General features: G+C 45.8%; 1 protein-coding gene and 1 non-coding gene across 3 annotated transcripts in view; one reads left to right on the top strand and one right to left on the bottom strand.

The window, feature by feature from the left end:
• Positions 1-16,743, bottom strand: part of GMPS (guanine monophosphate synthase) — a 94,332-nt gene extending 77,589 nt beyond the window's left edge. The window contains exons 1-2 of one of the 2 annotated variants that reach the window (XM_072727224.1): positions 16,357-16,556; positions 2,150-2,229 (exon numbers count right to left, since the gene is read on the bottom strand). In XM_072727224.1, coding sequence (XP_072583325.1) covers positions 2,150-2,170 — 21 coding nt within the window. In that variant the 5' untranslated portion in view covers positions 2,171-2,229; positions 16,357-16,556. Of the gene's footprint in view, positions 1-2,149; positions 2,230-16,356 lie in introns of both variants that reach the window. The other variant, XM_072727222.1, reaches the window with a different exon arrangement.
• Positions 13,603-13,709, top strand: LOC112925426 (U6 spliceosomal RNA). Its single transcript, XR_003236119.1, has one exon. It is a non-coding gene; the product is annotated as a U6 spliceosomal RNA (small nuclear RNA).
• Positions 16,744-19,570: the final 2,827 nt, after the last annotated feature.

Below are 19,570 nucleotides of genomic sequence, written 5' to 3'. Positions count from 1 at the left end.
AACTACCCACAATAATCCTTTCATTACCAAAAAGGCTAGTGGAAGTAGCATATTTACTTATTTAAGCTCACCAACACCTTTAACTTGGGACAAACTGTACATTTCCTTCAAAGAAAATTATCTCACATCTTACGTACTTTAGAAATGTACAAACTTCACTGAAGATTTTCTTTAAAAAAAAAATCATCTCACAACACTGAACGAAATTTGAGCCTACAAGGGTTAAATCAAAGAGTTAGACTCTCTAGCTCCTAACCTTATTATATGCTTGTTCTACCCTCCTTTTCTTGAAAACTTTTAAACTTACAGAAAGGTTGAAAATACGGTACAGGGTGCCTGGCTGGCTCAGCCAGAGGAGCATGCAACTCTTGATCTCAGGGTCATGAGGCCAAACCCCACAGTAGTTGTACAGATTATTTAAAAAAAAAAAAAAATTGAAATAAACTATGGCACAATAAACCTCACTCTCCACCTAAATTCAACATTAGTAATGTTTTGTCGCATTTGCATTATTTCTATCTATATGTACTCCTTTCCTCTTAAGTCTTGGAAAATAAATGATAGATCTTTCTCTCCCCAAAACACTTTTCTGCATGTACTTCCTATCAACAGGGACATTCCCCTATATAACTACAATACACAATTACATCCAAGAAATTTAATACTAAAAGTATAAATTTCCTCAAATGTCACCAATAATGTCCTTTACAGGTTTTTTAAGACTTATCTGAGACATGAGCATGAGAAGGCTTGCAAGCAGTGGGGAGAGGCAGAAAGAAACTCTGGAAGCAACACACACACCCCTGAGCAGGGAGCATATCCTAGACCGGGAGATCCTGACCTGAGCCAAAATCAAGAGTTCACCACTCAACCAACTGAGCCACCCAGGTGCCCCTCAGTTGTTGTGAGGTATTTTTTCTGTTTCTTTCTTTTTTCTTTTTTAATTCCAGACCCTATCAAAAACCACAGATACTATACTCACATTGTCATTGTCTCCTTCAACAAGAACTATCTATTTACCTTTTTACAGTCTTTTAGGGCACGGCATTTTTTTTTTTAAAAGTTCAGACAGGGCGCTGTGTGGCTCAGTGGTTGAGCATCTGCCTTTGGCTCAGGGCTGGATGCTGGGATCCTAGGATAGAGTTCCTCATCGGGCTCCTGGCAAGGGGCCTGCTTCTCCCTCTGCCTGGGTCTCTGCCTCTGTGTGTATCTCATGAATAAATAAAAATTAAAAAAAAAAAGTTCAGACCAGCTTTCTGCAGAATATACCTCAACCAGGATCTATTTGTAGTCTTATGATTAGATTCCAGATAAACATTTTTTTGGGAACAATCTTGCACTGTTGATATAATTAATTATGCCTATTCCTGATGTAACAAAAGGCCAAGGACCTGATGTCATTTTCATTATTGGTGATCCTGACTTTGATCAGTTGGTTAACAAGCCTATGTGCTTAAAAGTAAAAAAATAAATAAATAAATACATTCTGATTTCAAGTCCTCTCCCTGCTTAAAATCCTAAAATGATTTCCCCTTAGAATAAAGTTCAATTAAGTCCAAAATACCTTCCAAGCCTTTTAAGACCTTGACCTACTCTTTACCCTAAATGGCTCTTTAAACTCTCCATGATCCCACAGAAGCTAATGTCCTCTCTGGGTGAAAAAAATCCAAGCATGGATAAATCAATCTCAGACATGCCAAATAAAAGAAGCCAGATGTCTCTAAAATCACACTATATCTTAAATTTTCCATTAGCTCAATGACACAGCTGTCAATGCCATGGCCAGAGTTATGTACAATTTGACATAAAATCCCCCAAGGGAAAGAGATTCCCTAGAGTGTCTCAGAAAATTTCCCTTAGAGCAGAAAGATGCCCCAAGGATTTCAGCAAAAAGAAATATAGCTGAGCTTGGCTGAAATTCATCTAGGATAGACATTCTGGAGCTTTATATAACTCACCAAGTCTGTCGTTTCTCTATGCATTCTATAAACACTTGAGTAAGACCCCTGGAGGGTGCAGTGAGTTGTTACTCCTGGTAGTATCACTGGACAAGTGCAACCCCTTAACATTTCAGTCAGCAAAACATTCAAAAACCATTTGGGGGGAAAAAAAAAAACCATTTGAAGAAGAACTGAGTTCGGGTTATTACCTGAAAAACTTCCATTGACATCTTCTGGTAAGATCAAGGAAGTACTAGCATCAAAACTTGCAGAATGAGTTGTCAATGGCCTGGAAAAAAATTCCAGAAGTAACTGAGCATTCTCAAGAAATGCTGAATCATCAAAGCGCTTGGTGGCATAGAAAATGTGTGGAAAAACAGTTCTTAGACAACTCGAGTCAAAAAAATAATTTAGAAGAGCCAGACTAAACACAAAAGAAAGCTTAAACATACCAAAACTAATTCATTTCATATATTTTTGGGGTCTGTAAGTGGTAGATGATTCTCAAAAGAGCCAAAGTCTCCTATGCTGTATAATATATATGTGTATCCCCTGGTACAATAATATATAATACTATACGTACACATTTAGTTGTATATGCAATGCTTACCAATCTTCAACTGTTTCATTTTGCCTAAATTATGATCACGGACTTCTGCTCTATTTATCTAGAATTTCACGTTTGTAGACATTAAACACTGTGAACAAAAATTATGATCACTCAATTCATGAGTTCATTATTCTCTATCTCCTTCAATCTGAGTATGTAACCTATGAGCTTCTGTTGGAATTCCCTCGATGAATTAGAATGTTTTTAATTCCTGGGTGGCGCAGCGGTTTGACGCCTGCCTTTGGCCCAGGGCGCGATCCTCTCCCTCTGCCTGTGTCTCTGCCTCTCTCTCTCTGTGACTATCATAAATAAAAAAAAGAAAAAAGAAAATTAAAAAAAAAAAAAGAATGTTTTTAAATTTTCAGTGTTCTCAGAGCCCCCGGGGGAGCTCAGTCAAATACCCATCTCTTGATTTGGGCTCAGGTCATGATCCCGGGGTTGTGAAATTGAGCCCTGTGTCAGGCTCATACACTGGGCATGGAGCCTACTTGGGATCCTCTCTGCCTCTCCTGCCTCTCTCAATCAATCAATCAATCAATCAAGTTTTCGGTGTTCAATAGGTCTGGGAAATACAAGTCCCTAGTGACATAAACTACTGTCTTGGCATCTTAGTGCCCTTGATCGGCTACTGACTTCATACATTGAGAAAATTCTTTTCCCTAATGCGACTCCACGCACTTCATCACTCCTACTTTGTTTCTACATGTTCTATGGAACCAAGCCACCACCATTTTCATTCATACTGAATCAATTTGTACTTCTGATTAGAACTTCATCTGCTTTTGGGTTTTTTTTGTTTTTTTTTCTTCATCTGCTTTTGAAGAACTGTCTCTTGGTTCTTTAAAGTCATTGCAAATCATCTTCTACAAATTTAAAGTGCCAACAGCTCAAGGTCAAGGGGGCACCAGGGCTAAACAGAATAAACACAGTTTGAATGAACTCTCTAAATCAATGAATTAAAAAGCAGTTTAGCTTGGACTCCAATACTACTTCTAGCATTCACTTAAAGACAGACCCCCTTACACAAACCCTAACCACAGGAATGACTGAGGAAGCCCATTTTCTCAGATAAACTAAATATAGTTCTAATGGATTTAATTTATACACATGAACATCGCATAAGAAAATAGAACCACAAAAAAAAAAAAAAGAAAAAAAAGAAAATAGAACCACAAGGCTATATTATATTCTCTTTCTTATCTAACTTGCAGGGAAATAAAAACTTAGTCCAACATTATAATTTATAATACCAATGTTTAAACATTTTGAAATCATTAATTATTTTCCCCTTGGATTTCACTTATCCTAAAAGAAGTCTTTTCAGAAAGTTATGGTAATGTTATCTGACAAAGGTAGCCAATTCTAAATTAAACAACTAAGAAAATTGGCACCGTTGGTGAAAATCAAAGTATATTATTCCTTACCTCATGATTTTTAAATCCTTTAAAGTTTTACTACAGTAGTTTCTCCATTCATTGGTGAACACTAGGTAACTGAGAAATGAACAAGGTTATCTCTAACTAAATCTAAACCACTATTAATTAGCCCAAATCAATCTGTGTTTTTCTAAAAGTTGGCTGTGTACACACATACACACAGACAACGTTCAGCGACAACTGTTGTCATACTAGTAAAATATTTTTTAAAAAAGAACTTTTCCTTTCAAGATTTGAGAAAGAGAATGAGCAGGAGGGCCACAAGGAGAAGGAGAGAATCCCAAACCGACTCCATGCAGGGCTCCATCTCACAACCCTGAGATCAGGACCTGAGCCAAAACAAAGGGTCGGATGCTCAACCAACTGACCCACCCAGGAAGCCTGGAGGGAAAAGTTCTGAATTGTGTGGATCTCAGTTTACACTCCTCCCAAGTTTTTTCTTTATACTGACCCTTTGTTTTCTCTGACTGCATTCCTATTGTGACTCAATCAATCATTACAACAAAAAATACTTCTTTTGAAGGTGATTAAATGTGTGCACATGTGTGGACCTAGTCACATGAACAAGCCCCAAAGGTTCTTTGCAAAAATGTAAACAGAGAAATAGAAATAACACAGATTTATTCCCAAATTTCAGCGCCCCTCTTTGGAGGACCTCAAGACAACACTTTTCATGTGCAAATGAAAGATAATCAAAGAGCTAAATATACTGAGTTTGTGAAGAGATCCAATTTTGCATCTCACATAATTATTACTCCTAAAATACCTTAAAGGAATTTTAGCTTAGGAAAAATCTATACATTTTTTAAGGAAAAAACATTAAGTTTAAGCAAATGTCACAATTACCCAGGTATTCAGCACATGGCTCATTTTTCAAGATGCTACTATTCTACTTCATGAACCCAATCTCCCCTCTATATGTGGCCCTTTCTACTGTAATATGTGCCTGAACTACATTGTGTTGCAAATAATAAAACTTGAAAAAACTACTCACAAAACTGGTGAAGTGGGGCACCTGGATGGTTCAGATGGTTAAGATCTGCCTTTGGCTCAGGTCATGATCTCCAGGTCCTAGGACAGAGCCCATCAGAGCAGGGCTCCCGGCTCAGTGGAGAGTCTGCTTCTCCCCCTGCCTCTGCTTCTCCCAGATGCTCATACTGTCTCTCTTTCAAATGAATAAATAAAATCCTTTCAAAGATTTTTTTAAATTTAAAAACTGGTGAAAGTAATGGGAAGGAATCAAGCATGCATCCGGTGTTTCCAGTATGAACTCTACCACAAGTAACTGTATAGTTGATGAAAGTTCTTTATAATTCCAGGAGGGGCAGCCCCCGTGGCTCAGCGGTTTAGCACCGCCTTTGGCCTGGGGCATGATCCTGGAGACCTGGGATCGAGTCCCATGTCAGGCTCCCCTGCATGGAGCCTGTTTCTCCCTCTGCCTGTGTCTCTGCCTCTTTCTCTCTCTGTGTCTCTCATGAATAAATAAATAAAATTTTAATAAATAAATAAATAAATAAATAAATAAATAAATAAATAAATAAAATAATTCCAGGAAAAACAGAATTAGAGTATCACCATTTTGCAACCCTTAATAAAATAATACACCTAAGCTACTGTGTATGGCTCACGAAAGGACCCATACTGATATGCAGATTGTGACTAGTTCATAATAAAAGGTACATAAGGGCAGCCCGGGTGGCTCAGTGGTTTAGTGCTGCCTTCAGTCCAGGGTGTGATCCTTGAGACCCGGGATCGAGTCCCACATCGGGCTCCCTGCACGGAGCCTGCTTCTCCCTCTGCCTGTGTCTCTGCCTCTCTCCGTGTGTCTCTCATGAATAAATAAAATCTTTAAAAAAAAAAAAAAAAAGGTACATAAATTCTCTGTAAGCATTCACATAGTTATATAACAAGTTGATAAAATACCTTTATTTCTGCCCAATCTACAATAAGAATTGGGGCTTTGGGGCAGCCCGGGTGGCTCACTGGTTTAGCGCCACCTTCGGCTCAGGGCGTGATCCTGGAGAACCAGGATCGAGTCCCACATCGGGCTTCCTGCATGGAGCCTGCTCCTCCCTCTGCCTGTGTCTCTGCCTCCCTCTCTCTTTCTCTCTGTATCTGTATTAAATAAATAAATAAATCTTTTTAAAAAAGAAAAGAAAAAAAGAATTGGGGCTTTTATGTACTATGTTTTAGATTTTTAAATTTCAGTGCTCACTTCGGCAGCACATACAGATTTTTAAATTTCATTTGCCTAAAATTTTTTTCAATATTTATTTATTTATTAATTTATTCATTCATTCATGAGAGACACAGAGAGAGAGAGAGAGAGAGAGAGGGGCAGAGACCCAGGCAGAGGGAGAAGCAGGCTCCATGCAGGGAGCCCAACATGGGACTCAATCCTGGGACTCCAGGATCACACCCTGGGCCCAAGGCAGGCGCCAAACCGCTGAGCCACCCAGGGATCCCTCATTTGTCTAAAAATTTTTATTTTTTTTTTAATTTTTATTTATTTATGATAGTCACAGAGAGAGAGAGAGAGAGAGAGAGAGAGAGGCGCAGAGACACAGGCAGAGGGAGAAGCAGGCTCCATGCACCGGGAGCCCGATGTGGGATTCGATCCCGGGTCTCCAGGATAGCGCCCTGGGCCAAAGGCAGGCACCAAACCGCTGAGCCACCCAGGGATCCCAATCATTTGTCTAAAAATTTACTGCATTAGCAGCACTGGTGAACTGAAATTTTTAAAAATGGTTCTTTCCAGCAGATCGGTGGAAAGCACTGAACTAGGCATCGGCTGTTAAGATCATTAGGGGAAAGACTAATGAGAAACTTGATAATAAACGGATAAGTGGGCAACACTTGATCTTAATGTACAACACTTGATCTTAATGTACTTGATCTTAATAGAGACTATGGAAGTCACTGTCCCTGCGAGCACACGCCAGCAGATGAAGGGAGTCTGACCGCGCGCTTGTACCCGGTGCGCTGGTGATGGTCAGGGCCTTGCGCTCTGCGCTCTCCTGACGCCTGTTCTTAATGCTCCGTGTGTCACAGACTCTACCAGTGGCCCTAACTCTTCACTGTTCCCCACCTCTCTGCCGTTTCTATGTGACTTTGCAGCTCATCCTGCGTTAGGCAGAATATATTTCCTCACTGACACTGGGCTCAACCAGGAGACTCTGTTTGACCGACGTAAGGGAGGGCAGAAAGGAGAAGAGCGCCAGGCCACTGGATCGACCCCACCTGCATCCTGCGCCTCCGCCACCTGCATCCTGCGCCTCCGCCGTCGCGCAACCACGAGCCTCCCAGGCCCCAGAAGGGTGAAAGTAGAGGAGCTCAGCAAGGCTGAGCGGACTCACACACTGGTCAGCAACAAATCGGTATCGCACATCCTTCTGAAGATGTTTCATACCAGCTAAAGTGAAATTTTACAAAAACTGTTTAACACCCAAGCATCCAGGGCAGGTTCTTTTTTTTATTATTATTATTTTTAAATTTATTTATTCATGAGAGACACACAGAGAGAGGCAGAGACAGAGGCAGAGGGAGAAGCAGGCTCCCTATGGGGAGCCCGATGTGGGACTCGATCCCAGGACCCCAGGATCACGACCTGAGCCAAAGGCAGAAGCTCAACCACTGAGCCACCCAGGCGTCCCAGGGCAGGTTCTAAATCCGTAACCTACTGGGATTTTGCATTCCCCGGCCACATGTAGAGAAGTACAGAAGAACGGAGGGCAAAATTACACAAAATGGCTATATAGTTCTCTGTGACACTGTCCTTAAGATACACATTACACTGATTTTCTAGCTTTGGAAATTCCAAACACAAATGCATACTTATCTTTTTCCCAAGGTGTAATTAATAAAGGAAAAACATCAGGAAAGAGGAACCACTTAGGGGCACTATTAACCTCTGGAGAGCTAGGCCTGGTAAACCCCTAATTGACCATACCAGGGTAACATGCCTCACAGACAAGCTGACAAGAATGTTATTAAATACCTGAAAATATAGGGGCACCTGGGTGGCTCAGTTGTCAAGTGTCCGCCTTTGGTTCAGGGCATGATCCCGGGGTCCTGGGATCCAGTCCTCTATCAGGCTCCCTGCATGGAGCCTGCTTCTCCCTTTGCCTGTGTCTCTCATGAATAAGTGAATAAAATATTTAAAAATAAATAAATAAAATAAAAATAAAATTCAGATTGCTGGGGCACCTGGGTGGCTCAACGGTTGAACATCTGCCTTTTGGTTCAGGGCATGATCCCACGGTCCTGGGATCGAGTCTTATATCAGGCTCCCTACAGGGAGCCTGCTTCTCCCTCTGTCTCTCATGAATAAATAAATAAAATCTTCTAAAATAAATAAATATTTAAAAAATAAAATTCAGATTGCTATCATCAAATGAAGAAGTTGTTCATTTCTACTGGCACATGTTTATAAAGCCAATCTAAAAGTAGCCTGTTTGCCCACAAACCACATCCTATTTCCATTAAAATACAGCTGAACAAGGTACTTTTAAAAATACTCCTAAGGATAAAGTGTCATGATGCAATGTTTTAAAAGTTTATTTTACTTGACCAATGTTTATCTCTTCCAGGCATCGAGTAGATTATTATGACCTAAATATTCTCAACTGTACAAAACAGAAAATATCAAAACCTATAAAGAGCTGTCCTCTGACCCAACAATTCCACACTTTGGTACTTATCCAAGAATATTAAATACCTATGTCCACAAAACTGGGTAACAGGCCACACGGCCATCAACATGCGAATGGATAAACAAATTCTGGTGTATCCTACAGTGGAATACGATGCAACCATACAAACGAACTGCTGATACAACAACTTAGATAAATCTCAAAAACATTATGCTGAGTGAAAGAAGCCAAAAAAATCACTGTACGGTTCCATTTATATAAAGTTCAAAAGCAGGAAAACTAATGTCTGGCTACCGAAAAGGGAAGAGTGGTTGCTGCTGGCGGAGCCAAGGGACACGCAGGAACACAGGTGTACACGTTTGCCAAAAGCCCCACCGTACACTTGAAGACCTGGGACACTTCGGCTATGGACATTCTGCTAAACTGAGTAAAAACAAGCAAACAAAATACCCATTAGTGACCTTTTTCAAACCGTCTCCACAAGCTGAAACAAAGCGGCAATAAGCAACTGTTTGCCCTCGGCCTTCAGGGCCTCAGACGGCCAAGCGCTGCCAGTGTCAAAACCAGGCCCACGTCCTCTCCGACCTAAGAGTCGCTCCATTACAGAACCAGCCTCCATCAGGTTAAATCCGCTTAAGTGGGTTAAGCATCCAATTAACCACCCATTAAAAGTTTACACTTTTATTCCTAATCACCTTTAATTACCTTTTAAAAAGTTATCTCTGCAGCCTAAAGCTGGAAGTCTGGTACTTCATTTTACCCCATCATATGTCAGAGTTGGGGGGGGGGGGGCATCTCTCACAGTTCATGACAATAATGCAACAGTATGAAAATGTTCCACCAAAGTGTAACTTAGGGTCTCTCAACAAAATGGATCAAAGACCTAAATATAAGAGCTAAAGCCATAAAGCTTTTAGAAGAAAGTAAAGGCAATTACAGAAGATTCAAGATCATTAGGAAATGCTCCTTAGGAGGCAAACCGTAAAAGAGACTCTTAACTATAGAGCACAAACTGAGGGTTGCTAGAGGGGAGGTGAGCAGGATGGGCTAAATGGGTGATGGGTATTAGAGGGCACTTGCTGTGATGAGCTCTGAGTATTACATATAAGTGACAAATCACTAAATTCTACTCCTGAAACTAATACCACACTCCATGCTAACAACTAGAATTTAAATAAAAACCTGAAATTCCCCCCTCCCCAATAAAATGCTCCTTGGATGAGATAAAGATAAGTAACAAAGGAAAATAGTTGAACTTCATCAGAATTATAAGCCTTTTTTTTAAATTATAAGCTTTTATACATCAGAGGACACCATTAAGAAAGTAAAAACCCACAGAATAGCAGAAAATATCTGCAAAGTGTACTTTCTGATAAGAAACTTGTCGGTAAAAAAAAAAAAAAAACTTGTCGGTAGAATAAAGAACTCTTACAACTCAATAAAAAGACAAGTAACCCGCTTTCAAAGATGAGCAAATGGGGATCCCTGGGTGGCTCAGCGGTTTAGCGCCTGCCTTTGGCCCAGGGTGTGATCCTGGAGTCCCGGGCTCAAGTCCCGCATCAGGCTCCCTGCATGGAGCCTGCTTCTCCCTCTCCCTCTGCCTGTGTCTCTGCCTCTCTCTCTCTCTATCATGAATAAACAAATAAATCTTAAAAAAAAACAACAACAACAAAGATGAGCAAATGATCTGAATAGACATTTCCCCCAAGAAAATATACAAATGGACAATAAGCACATGAAGAGATATTCAACATCATCAGTCATTAGGGAAATGAGAAATCAAAATCACGATGGGATACCACTTTACACCCACTAGGATGGCTGTAACCCAAAAGACAAGTGTTGGGGTGCCTGGGTGGCTCAGTTAGCTGCCTAAGGTCCAGGTCATGAACCCCGGACCCTGGGATCAAGCCCCACAACCAGCTTCCTGCTCCGCTCACTGGGGAGTCTGCCTGTTCCTCTCCCTCTCCCTGCTTGTACACGTGTGTGCACTGGCTCTCTCCCCCTCTCCGTCTCTCCCTCAAATGAATGGATAGAATCCTTTTTAAAAAAGGACAAGTGTTGGCAAAAATGTGGAGAAATTAGAACCTAATACACTGCTGACAAAAATGTAAAGTACCACGGCCACTTTGGAAAGTCTGACAGTTCACCAAGAGGTTAAATTACTATTCCACCTCTAGGTATATCTCCAAAAAAAAATGAAAACTTAGGTCTACACAAAAACTAGCACAAGATGATTCACAGCAGCATTATCCATAATATACAAAGAGTAAACAAAATCCAATGTCCAGGGATCCCTGGGTGGCTCAGCAGTTTAGCGCCGCCTTCAGCCCAGGGCCTGATCCTGGAGACCTGGGATCGAGTCCCATGTTGGGCTCCCTGCATGGAGCCTGCTTCTCCCTCTGCCTGCGTCTCTGCCTCTCTCTCTCTGTGTCTCTCATGAATAAATAAATAAAATCTTTAAAAAAAAAAAAAAAAAAAAAGAAGTTTGGGAAATATCCCCTGCAAAGGTTTTGGTAGGTTAGAGCAAATTATTTTACCTTTTGATTTCAACACTGCTCTCACTTTAAAAAAAAAAAAAAAGTAATCTGACAATTTTTAAGAATTTTATAAACACAAGTTATTAGCTCAGAAATAATTATTCTAATATATATATTAGAATTGAATTTCAGCCAAATTTTAAATAGATGTCACTGCTGAAATCAAGATCCAAACTCAGGGCAATATGTGCTCTGTATCTAGAGTGACCACATGGCCCAGTTTGCCCAGAACTGTCCTAATTTACACCTATTATTCCCACACTTACCCATTTATGTCATATTCTTCATTTTTTAACATATTCTTATGAGTCAGTGCAGTAAAGTACCATAGGATGGGTTTGTTACACTTCCGCTTTATCCTTCTACTTCTGCCATGGTCGTGTCTAGTTCTGTGGATAGTACAGGTGCAATGAACAGAGTTCTCACTTCCAACTTCAGGTTCAATCTGAAAGGCAACCACTGATATCCCATTTCTTTTTCCAGATGCTTTCCTGATCTTGGACACAGGCATCCAGGGGTAGCTAATTCTATCCAGTCCTGAGTGCCGCAACCATTGCTCAGCTTGCAAGATGCCCCAAACCTCTAGGCTACCATCGGCTGGATCAGTGGGAAACAGGAGTAAGGAGGGACTGATGCGGAACTTGATCCCAGGACCCCAGGGTCATGCCCTGGGCCCAAGGCCTATACTCAACCACTGAGCCACCCAGGCGTCCCAAACCACTGTGATTCTTAAGCAAATATAGAAACAGCTCTACTTCACAATGAGCAGGAAAAAATATTCAGCACAACCCAGAATTACATATGCTATACAAAGATTCGAAATTCTAAGAATGGATTACTCTTCTGCTGATTCACAAAGTGCTTCAGAATTATGTTTTATCCCTAAGAACTTCATTCATTTTGAGCATCTAAACAGTTTAGGTTAGAAGGAAATGTGAAGACACTGTAAGCACCATAACAGAGGTAATTCTGGTTAGCAAATAATTATTCATCACTTTAAACAGCATAATTTGGAATATGATTAATCTTTTAAAAAGTATCAAATACATTTGAGGGCAGCCCAGGTGGCTCAGCAGTTTAGCGCCGCCTTCAGCCCAGGGCCTGATCCTGGAGACCTGGGATCGAGTCCCAGGTCAGGCTCCCTGCATGGAGCCTGCTTCTCCCTCTGCCTGTGTCTCTGCCTCTTTCTCTCTCTCTCTCTCTCTGTGTGTGTGTCTCATGAATAAATAAAATCTTAAAAAAAAAAAATACATTTGAATAGGCACAGAACAAGCCTACATTTAAAAAAAAATACTTAAAAAACAATTATCTTCCTTAAGTAACAAGTTGGCCCAGCTAAAGACAAGGCTATCTGAGGTTCCTGGAGGAATTTCAAAATCTTTTAAGAACAGGAAACCATAAAAACTATTCCTTTTGTCTGTAACAGCTTTTACATTCTAGATGAAGATTTTTTTTTTATTTTTTTTTTATTTTATATATTTATGATAGAGAGAGAGAGAGAGAGGCAGAGACACAGGCAGGCAGAGGGAGAAGCAGGCTCCATGCACCGGGAGCCCAATGTGGGATTCGATCCCGGGTCTCCAGGATCGTGCCCTGGGCCAAAGGCAGGCACCAAACCGCTGCACCACCCAGGGATCCCAAGATTTTTTTTTTAAAGAAGGGAAGGGAAAAAGAAGAGATTTTTTTCTTGTATTCATGAACTCTGATTTATATTAATATCACATCTTAAGGCACTATCTTTCTGAGATACCAGAGCCACTTAATCAGTAGCAATATGCAGAGAGAGAGAATCTGAAGGAGGTTCCAGGCCCAGGGTAGAACCTGATGCAGGGCTCACACCCCTGAAATTCTGAATGACTTGAGCAGAAATCAAGAGTCAGGTGCTTCACTGAGTGAACCCCTAGATGAATATATTAATATGAAGCAAAAAAAAAATCATCTTTGATCTTTAAAAATATGTTCTATAGGGTTACCATAAAAGTACAGTTGTTTAATACTCTATGCATCCCAGGCTAAAAAAAAAATCTCGTAATCTTTCAACTGGATTCAAAAACTTAAGTGTAAAAAATGCCAACTTTAAAAGTTTAACACAAGAAAAAAAAAAGTTTAACACAAGTCATTAAAGATTCTATATCACATGTAATCAACTTATAAAACATCTCTAATCCAAGTATGATTTACTGTAGTCAACATCTCAGTAAAAGTGATGGAGCAAGTCCTACTTCTCCAACCAAGAGTCTGAGGCTTGGATAAGGCCAAAAAGTGGGAGTTGACCAGTAGCCCAAAGAACACTATTCTGATAATCCTGCTCTAATAAAACAGAAAGTAGTTACTACGTCTAATATTTGACCTATATGGTATTTATAATAACATTGAGTAGCTGTAAAAAAGTTTTTAAATAAACCATTAAATAAGATCTTAACTGTGTTCACTTCGGCAGCACATATACTAAAATTGGAACGGTAAAGAGAAGATTAGCATGGCCCCTGCGCAAGGATGATACGCAAATTCATGAAGCGTTCCATATTTTAAAAAAATAAAATAAATAAGATCTTAACTTCTTAATAACATTATATCAACTTAACTAAGCAAACAATAACCTCTGCTTTGGTTAATCAATTAGCCCAAATGCTTTTATAGATTAGGTCTCTTCCTAATTTGTATCATGCAGAAATGTCATTTTAGAAAATCCTGATACAAACTGAATGTACCAGAATAGGGATCAAAATCAGCTCTTTCCTTCCGCTTTAATTTATGAACCAGGATTTACACACAACTGTCAGAGCCACAACTGATGCACATAGTGAGCTTGGGAACAGTGCGTGTACTTCACTCCAGAGGGAAGGGTGGTTCGGTGGTAAACTATGGAAAAGAGATGCCTACTCAGATTTCCAGATGGACTTCTCAGAAGTATCTCATTTCACCTACTTTATTATGCACGTTATCCCAGGTTTACCCACCTCTTTACCGGAAATGTTTCTTAGGATCAATGACATATCATGGTTTAATATTAAGGACATTAAATAATAATAGATTTGATGAAATAGGTTATTTCCCTGATGACTCCTGAAGGTGCTTCCAATTCAGTTCACATCTAATTGTTATTCAAAAAAAAAAAAAAGTACACATGCTTGAGTAGGCTATAAAACATCAAGGACCTTGAACAGCAAAGATCACAGCCTTTGTACCCAATGATGGTTGTTTGAACTTTATTGAGGAAAATGATGAGGTTCTGGTGGCTGGATTTGGTCGCAAAGGTCATGCTGTAGGTGACATTCCTGGAGTTCGCTTTAAAGTTGTCAAAGTAGCCAATGTCTCTCTCCTGGCCTTGTACAAAGGCAAGAAGGAAAGACCAAGATCATAAGTTTTGGTGGTAAAAACAGGACAATAAATTTTCATATACCAGAAAAAAAAAATTAATCAGCAATTCTGTTGAGGCTCAAATATATCAAACTGATCAAGGCTCAACGCAGGTTAAACAAAACAGACAAAAATATCAACTAGGGAAAAAAAAAAAACTTTATGCTCCATACTCCTGAGACAAATAAATTTGGAAACTGAGCCTTGAACTTTCTGCTGCCGGTTAATTCGGTGAAAATACCCTTTCTCGAATCACTCACTTCATATTTTTCAAAGCCTGCAAATTAGGTCTGAGACCTCCCAGGAGCACAGTCATTTCCTCTACCAGCACGGAGAGGAGTTCGTAGGTCTCAAAAGGGAGAAAAGTGCTTTTGCAAGGGAGCTCGCGTACAGGAAAGAGCCGCACGAGGAGGCGAACACTGCCCCTGGGGTCAGAAGCTGCACGCTCGGGGGTCCTCAGCCCCTTACAGCCCCGAGGAGAGCGTCACGGAGCCCAAACTCTAGTTTTCTCGGTTTAAAAGGAGCCGGATCGCTCCTCCCGCCTTCTCAGCTGTCCGGCCCACGGCTCGGGAAGGTTTGGGGGCACCAGCGAGCGGGGGCGGGAGGGGCGCCCACGGCCCAGCTGGAAAGGGCCGCGCCGCAACCGGGCACCACGACCTTAGGGCGCCGGTTCCCACCTGGCCCGTCCAACGCCGCACACCTGGAGGCGACTCAGGGCGGCCCCCCCGGAGACCCGCCCCCGCCCGTGGGTCCAGGCGACCCCGCGCACCCCCCCGCTGGGACGGTCTGGAAACTCCGACCCAAAGGAAATTTGAAAAACGCAAGTGAAAGCGAAGGTGCAGCAGAGACGCAAGGAGAGGGTCGGGGCGGGGGGGGGGGGTGCGGGGCGCTCCGGCGACCCCACCGCGCTCCGGAGCGCCCGCGGCAATGAGCGACTTTCCCAGCAGCCCGGGGCCCCCCACTTCCCCGGGCCTCGGCGGCGGCGCGGGAGCGGGGGGATGCACGCGGGGAGGAGGGGGATGCACGGGGGGAGGAGGGGGATGCACGGGGGGCGGGGGGGATGCACGTGGGGAGGAGGAGGATGCACGAGGGGGAGGGGGGATGCACGGGAGGGAGGGGGATGCACGTGGGGAGGAGGGGGATGCACGGGGGCGCGGGGGGGATGCACGTGGGGAGGAGGGGGATGCACGGGGGGGATGCACGGGGGCCGGGAGGGGGATCCACGAGGGGATGCACGGGGGGAGCAGAGGAATGCACGGGGGCTGGGGGGGATGCACGGCCTGGGAGGCCGAGGGGGAGGGCGGCGGCGCGGGCGAGCCGGGCCCCCGGGAACTGACCCGCGCGGCCCCCGGGGCGGGGGTGCAGTCACGCGGCCTCGCCGCCGAGCACCCCGAGGCCGGCGGCCGGGGACGCGGAGGGCCTCGCCGAGGGCAGGCGGGAAAGCGGGAGGCGGGCAGACCCGAGGCGGGCGCTCCCCGCGGGCACGGGCCGTCCACAAAGGCCGCCAGGCTCCCGAGGGGGCCCCAGGCGCACACGCCGCCCGCCGCCCGCCGCCCGCCGCCCGCCGCCCTCCGCCCGCCGCCCTCCGGCCGCGCTCCCGGGCTCCGCGCCCGCCGCCCAGCGGGGGAGGCGAGGGCCGGCGAGGGCCGGCGAGGCGGCCGCGGGGAGCTGACGCCCTCCCGACGCCGGGGCCGGCGGCCGCAGCCACCCCGAGCGGCCGGCGATCAACAAAGCACCTGCCCCAGGCCCCGACCCGGGCTCGCGGGGCCGCGCGGACGGGCCGGGGGAGGGCGCGGGGCTTCGGCGCCAGACACTGACCTTGGAGTCTCCGTTGCACAGAGCCATCGGGGCCGGGCGGGGGGCGGGGGGCCGGGGGCGGGCGCCGCGGGCCGGGGCTCGGGGGCGAGGCCTGTGCGGGAGCGGCGGGCGCCGCGAGGAGCCGGATCCAGCAGCCGCCGCGGAGCGCGGGCCCCAGCGCCGCGGGAGAGGAGGCCACAGCGCGCACGCCGCCCCCGCCCCCGCCTCCCGCTTCCGCCCCGGCCGGCCACGGGGCGGAGCCACAGCGCGTCGGGCTCCGCAGCCAGACCGCGGACACCGCGGGGCCGCCGCCGCCAAGCGAGCCCGCCTCCGGGGAGGGGCCCTCCACGCCCGGCCCCGCCCCGTCCCCTCCCGCCGCCGACTCCGCCTCCGGGAAGACGAGCTGTGGTCGCTCGGGCCTGCCCGCCCGCGGGAGGAAGGGCCTGCGGCGCCCGGCCCCGCCCCCCGCACGATAGGCCCCGCCCCGCACGGCAGGCCACGCCCCCGGGTCCCTTCCCGCCGCCGAGGTCCGCTTCCAGGAAGAGAAGCCCAGGGCCGCTCGGGCCTGCCCGCCCGGCTCCACCCACCGCACGATAGGCCCCGCCCCCGCACGGCAGGCCACGCCCCCAGGTCCCTTCCCGCCGCCGACTCCGCCTCCGGGAAGACAAGCTGTGGTCGCTCGGGCCGCCCGCCCGCGGGAAGAAGGGCCTGCGGCGCCCGGCCCCGCCCCCCGCACGATAGGCCACGCCCCCGCACGGCAGGCCACGCCTCCGGGTCCCCTCCCGCCGCCGAGATCCGCCTCCTGGAAGACAAGCTGCGGTCGCTCCGGCCTGCCCGCCCGCGGGAGGAAGGGCCTGCGGCGCCCGGCCCCGCCCCCCGCATGATAGGCCACGCCCCGCGCGGCAGGCTCCGCCCCCGTACGGCACGGCCCCGCCTTCGCCGGCCGAGCCCGCCCCCCCGCACGGCCCTGGCCCCGCCCCCGAAGGCCAGGCCCCGCCTCCACCGCCTCCGGCCCGCCCCGAGGGGAGGAGCCCGCGACTTACAGCCCCGCTCCCGTCCCGCCCCCGCACCGGGCGGCTGCCCCTCCTCCGCCGCGAGGGCTCCCCCTCTGAGAACGACCCGAGCCTCTGGGAGCATGCGGGGGCGGGGCTGGTCGCCGCCCTGGACCCCGGGGAGAGGCTGGGCGAGCGGAGAGGGAAGCCTCCGGGGAGCGGGGCCTCCTCCCAGGTGGAGGGGCGTGGGGTCGGCCAAGGCTGCTACGGACAGTGTCATCGTGACACCGCGAGGGACGTCGGAGTGAGATGTGATCGCGTCTCTGCAAAAGTTCTACGGCGGGGGCGGGATGTGCACGAGAAGGGGGCTGGGCGCCGCGGTCTGGTGGGGCGCTGGGCCGGGGCACTGGCCCGAGGCTCTGCTTGCACAGCACCCAGCGTTATTTAGATGGGCTGCAGTCCCCCCAGCTACTCTTTGGCGACCGCCAAGATGAGAGATTAAATTTGGCCGCCTGGAAAAAAAATTAATAATAAAAAATAAAATTAAATTAAATTAAAATAAAATAAAATAAAATAAAATAAAATAAAATAAATAAAATAAATTTGGCGGCCTGGGAACCTAAATGAGGGTTGGGGGAATGAATGACACTTGGCACGGCTTCCAGATTAAAGAAGCCTTTTAACAAATATTCAATTACTATGATGCGGCCCCTTGCGGAGCCCACGCTGTGTGTCAGGCCCCAGGTATCAAGGAGCCGGAGTAAGACGACTCAGACTTTAAAAAAAAATTTTTTTTTTTTTTCATTTTATTCTAAGCTATTTCGCGGAGGTAGTGAGGCAGGACTTGTGTTCTTATTCACCTTTTCGCTAATAAAGTAATCGAGGCTCATTTGGCCTCTCGGAAGAGGAGGTGGCAGGTACCTGATGGGGGAAAGGATAGACAGTTCTTACTGTCAGGAACAAAGGCCCCGAATCCTAGCGGGCCTCCCGGTCAACGAAAGTATTTCACTTACCCTTTTTTGAGCGGAGAAATGGACACTTGAGGTTTCTAAGGCCATGGATACTGTGCTCTCTTGGTAGGTCTCTATGAGCAATCGGGAGAACAATGCAGTAACCAATAGGAGAGCCTCAGCTTGCATCACTATCCACCCAGAGTGCAATGGAATGGAATGAGATGGGCCCACGTTAAAGATTGGCCAAAGCCCATCTATACCAGATAATGCCTATTTTAAATATATTCTAGTGGTCACCTGTATTTATGGCTAAGCATATCCCCAACAACCAGAACGTCCTTATATCTAAAGCCCTTCTGCAACTTTGGACTCTGTTGACCCTTCCTTCTTCCTTGAAACTGGATTTCTCTTACAGTATATCAAAGAGGTGTCCTTTCACTATAAGATTGTTCTTGGTCTTTTTTTTTATGATAGTTGACACTAAGTCACCTTTTCTTGTTCCTCTTTCTATATCCTCCAGGTGGAGGCTTAAGTATTGCTTTTCTTCAATATTTCCATTCCCTATCCTCTTCTCATCTTACTCTTCACCTATGTTTCCTTGCGGGACTTGCTTAAAAAATAAAAACTAGTTTTATTTTTTTAAATAGTTTTAAAATATCCTTCAATAGACTCTATGACAGCTCTCTCTTTTGAGCTCCAGATCCATACTGCTCTGCAAATCCCCAGTTAGATGTTAGATGGCATGTTGGGTCCCAAACTCAAGAAGTCCAAAACAAAACTTCCCAAATTTCTGAGTCCAATATCACTAGAACCATGGTATTAGAGGGAAAACATAATACATACATATCATGTGGGTTTTTCATAGATTCCCTTTATCAAGTTGAGACAGTTCCCCTCTATTCCTTCCTGTTTTGATGAGGAATGAATGTTGCCAAGTGCTTTTTCTGTCTTTTGATTATTATATGACTTTGCTTTTTCCAGTTTGTTAATGTTGCAAGTTACATTGATTGATTTTTATTTTTTTTAAGATTTTATTTATTTATTCATGAGAGACACAGAGAGAGGGAGAGAGAGAGGGGCAGAGACACAGGCAGAGGGAGAAGCAGGCTCCATGCAGGGAGCCAGACCCGGGACTCGATCTAGGGACTCCAGGATCAGCCCTGGGCCTAAGGCAGGCGCTAAACCGCTGAGCCACCTAGGGACCTCCCCTGAGTCACCAGGGACTCCCCGATTGGTTGATTTTCAAATGTCAAACCAGCCCTACATTCTCCAGATAAGCTTAAAGTAATC

This window comes from Vulpes vulpes, chromosome 11, assembly GCF_048418805.1.
Source record: "Vulpes vulpes isolate BD-2025 chromosome 11, VulVul3, whole genome shotgun sequence".
Lineage (NCBI taxonomy): Eukaryota > Metazoa > Chordata > Mammalia > Carnivora > Canidae > Vulpes > Vulpes vulpes.
The sequence above is the reverse complement of the archived record's forward strand: the minus strand, read 5'-3'. Positions and strand labels throughout refer to the sequence as shown.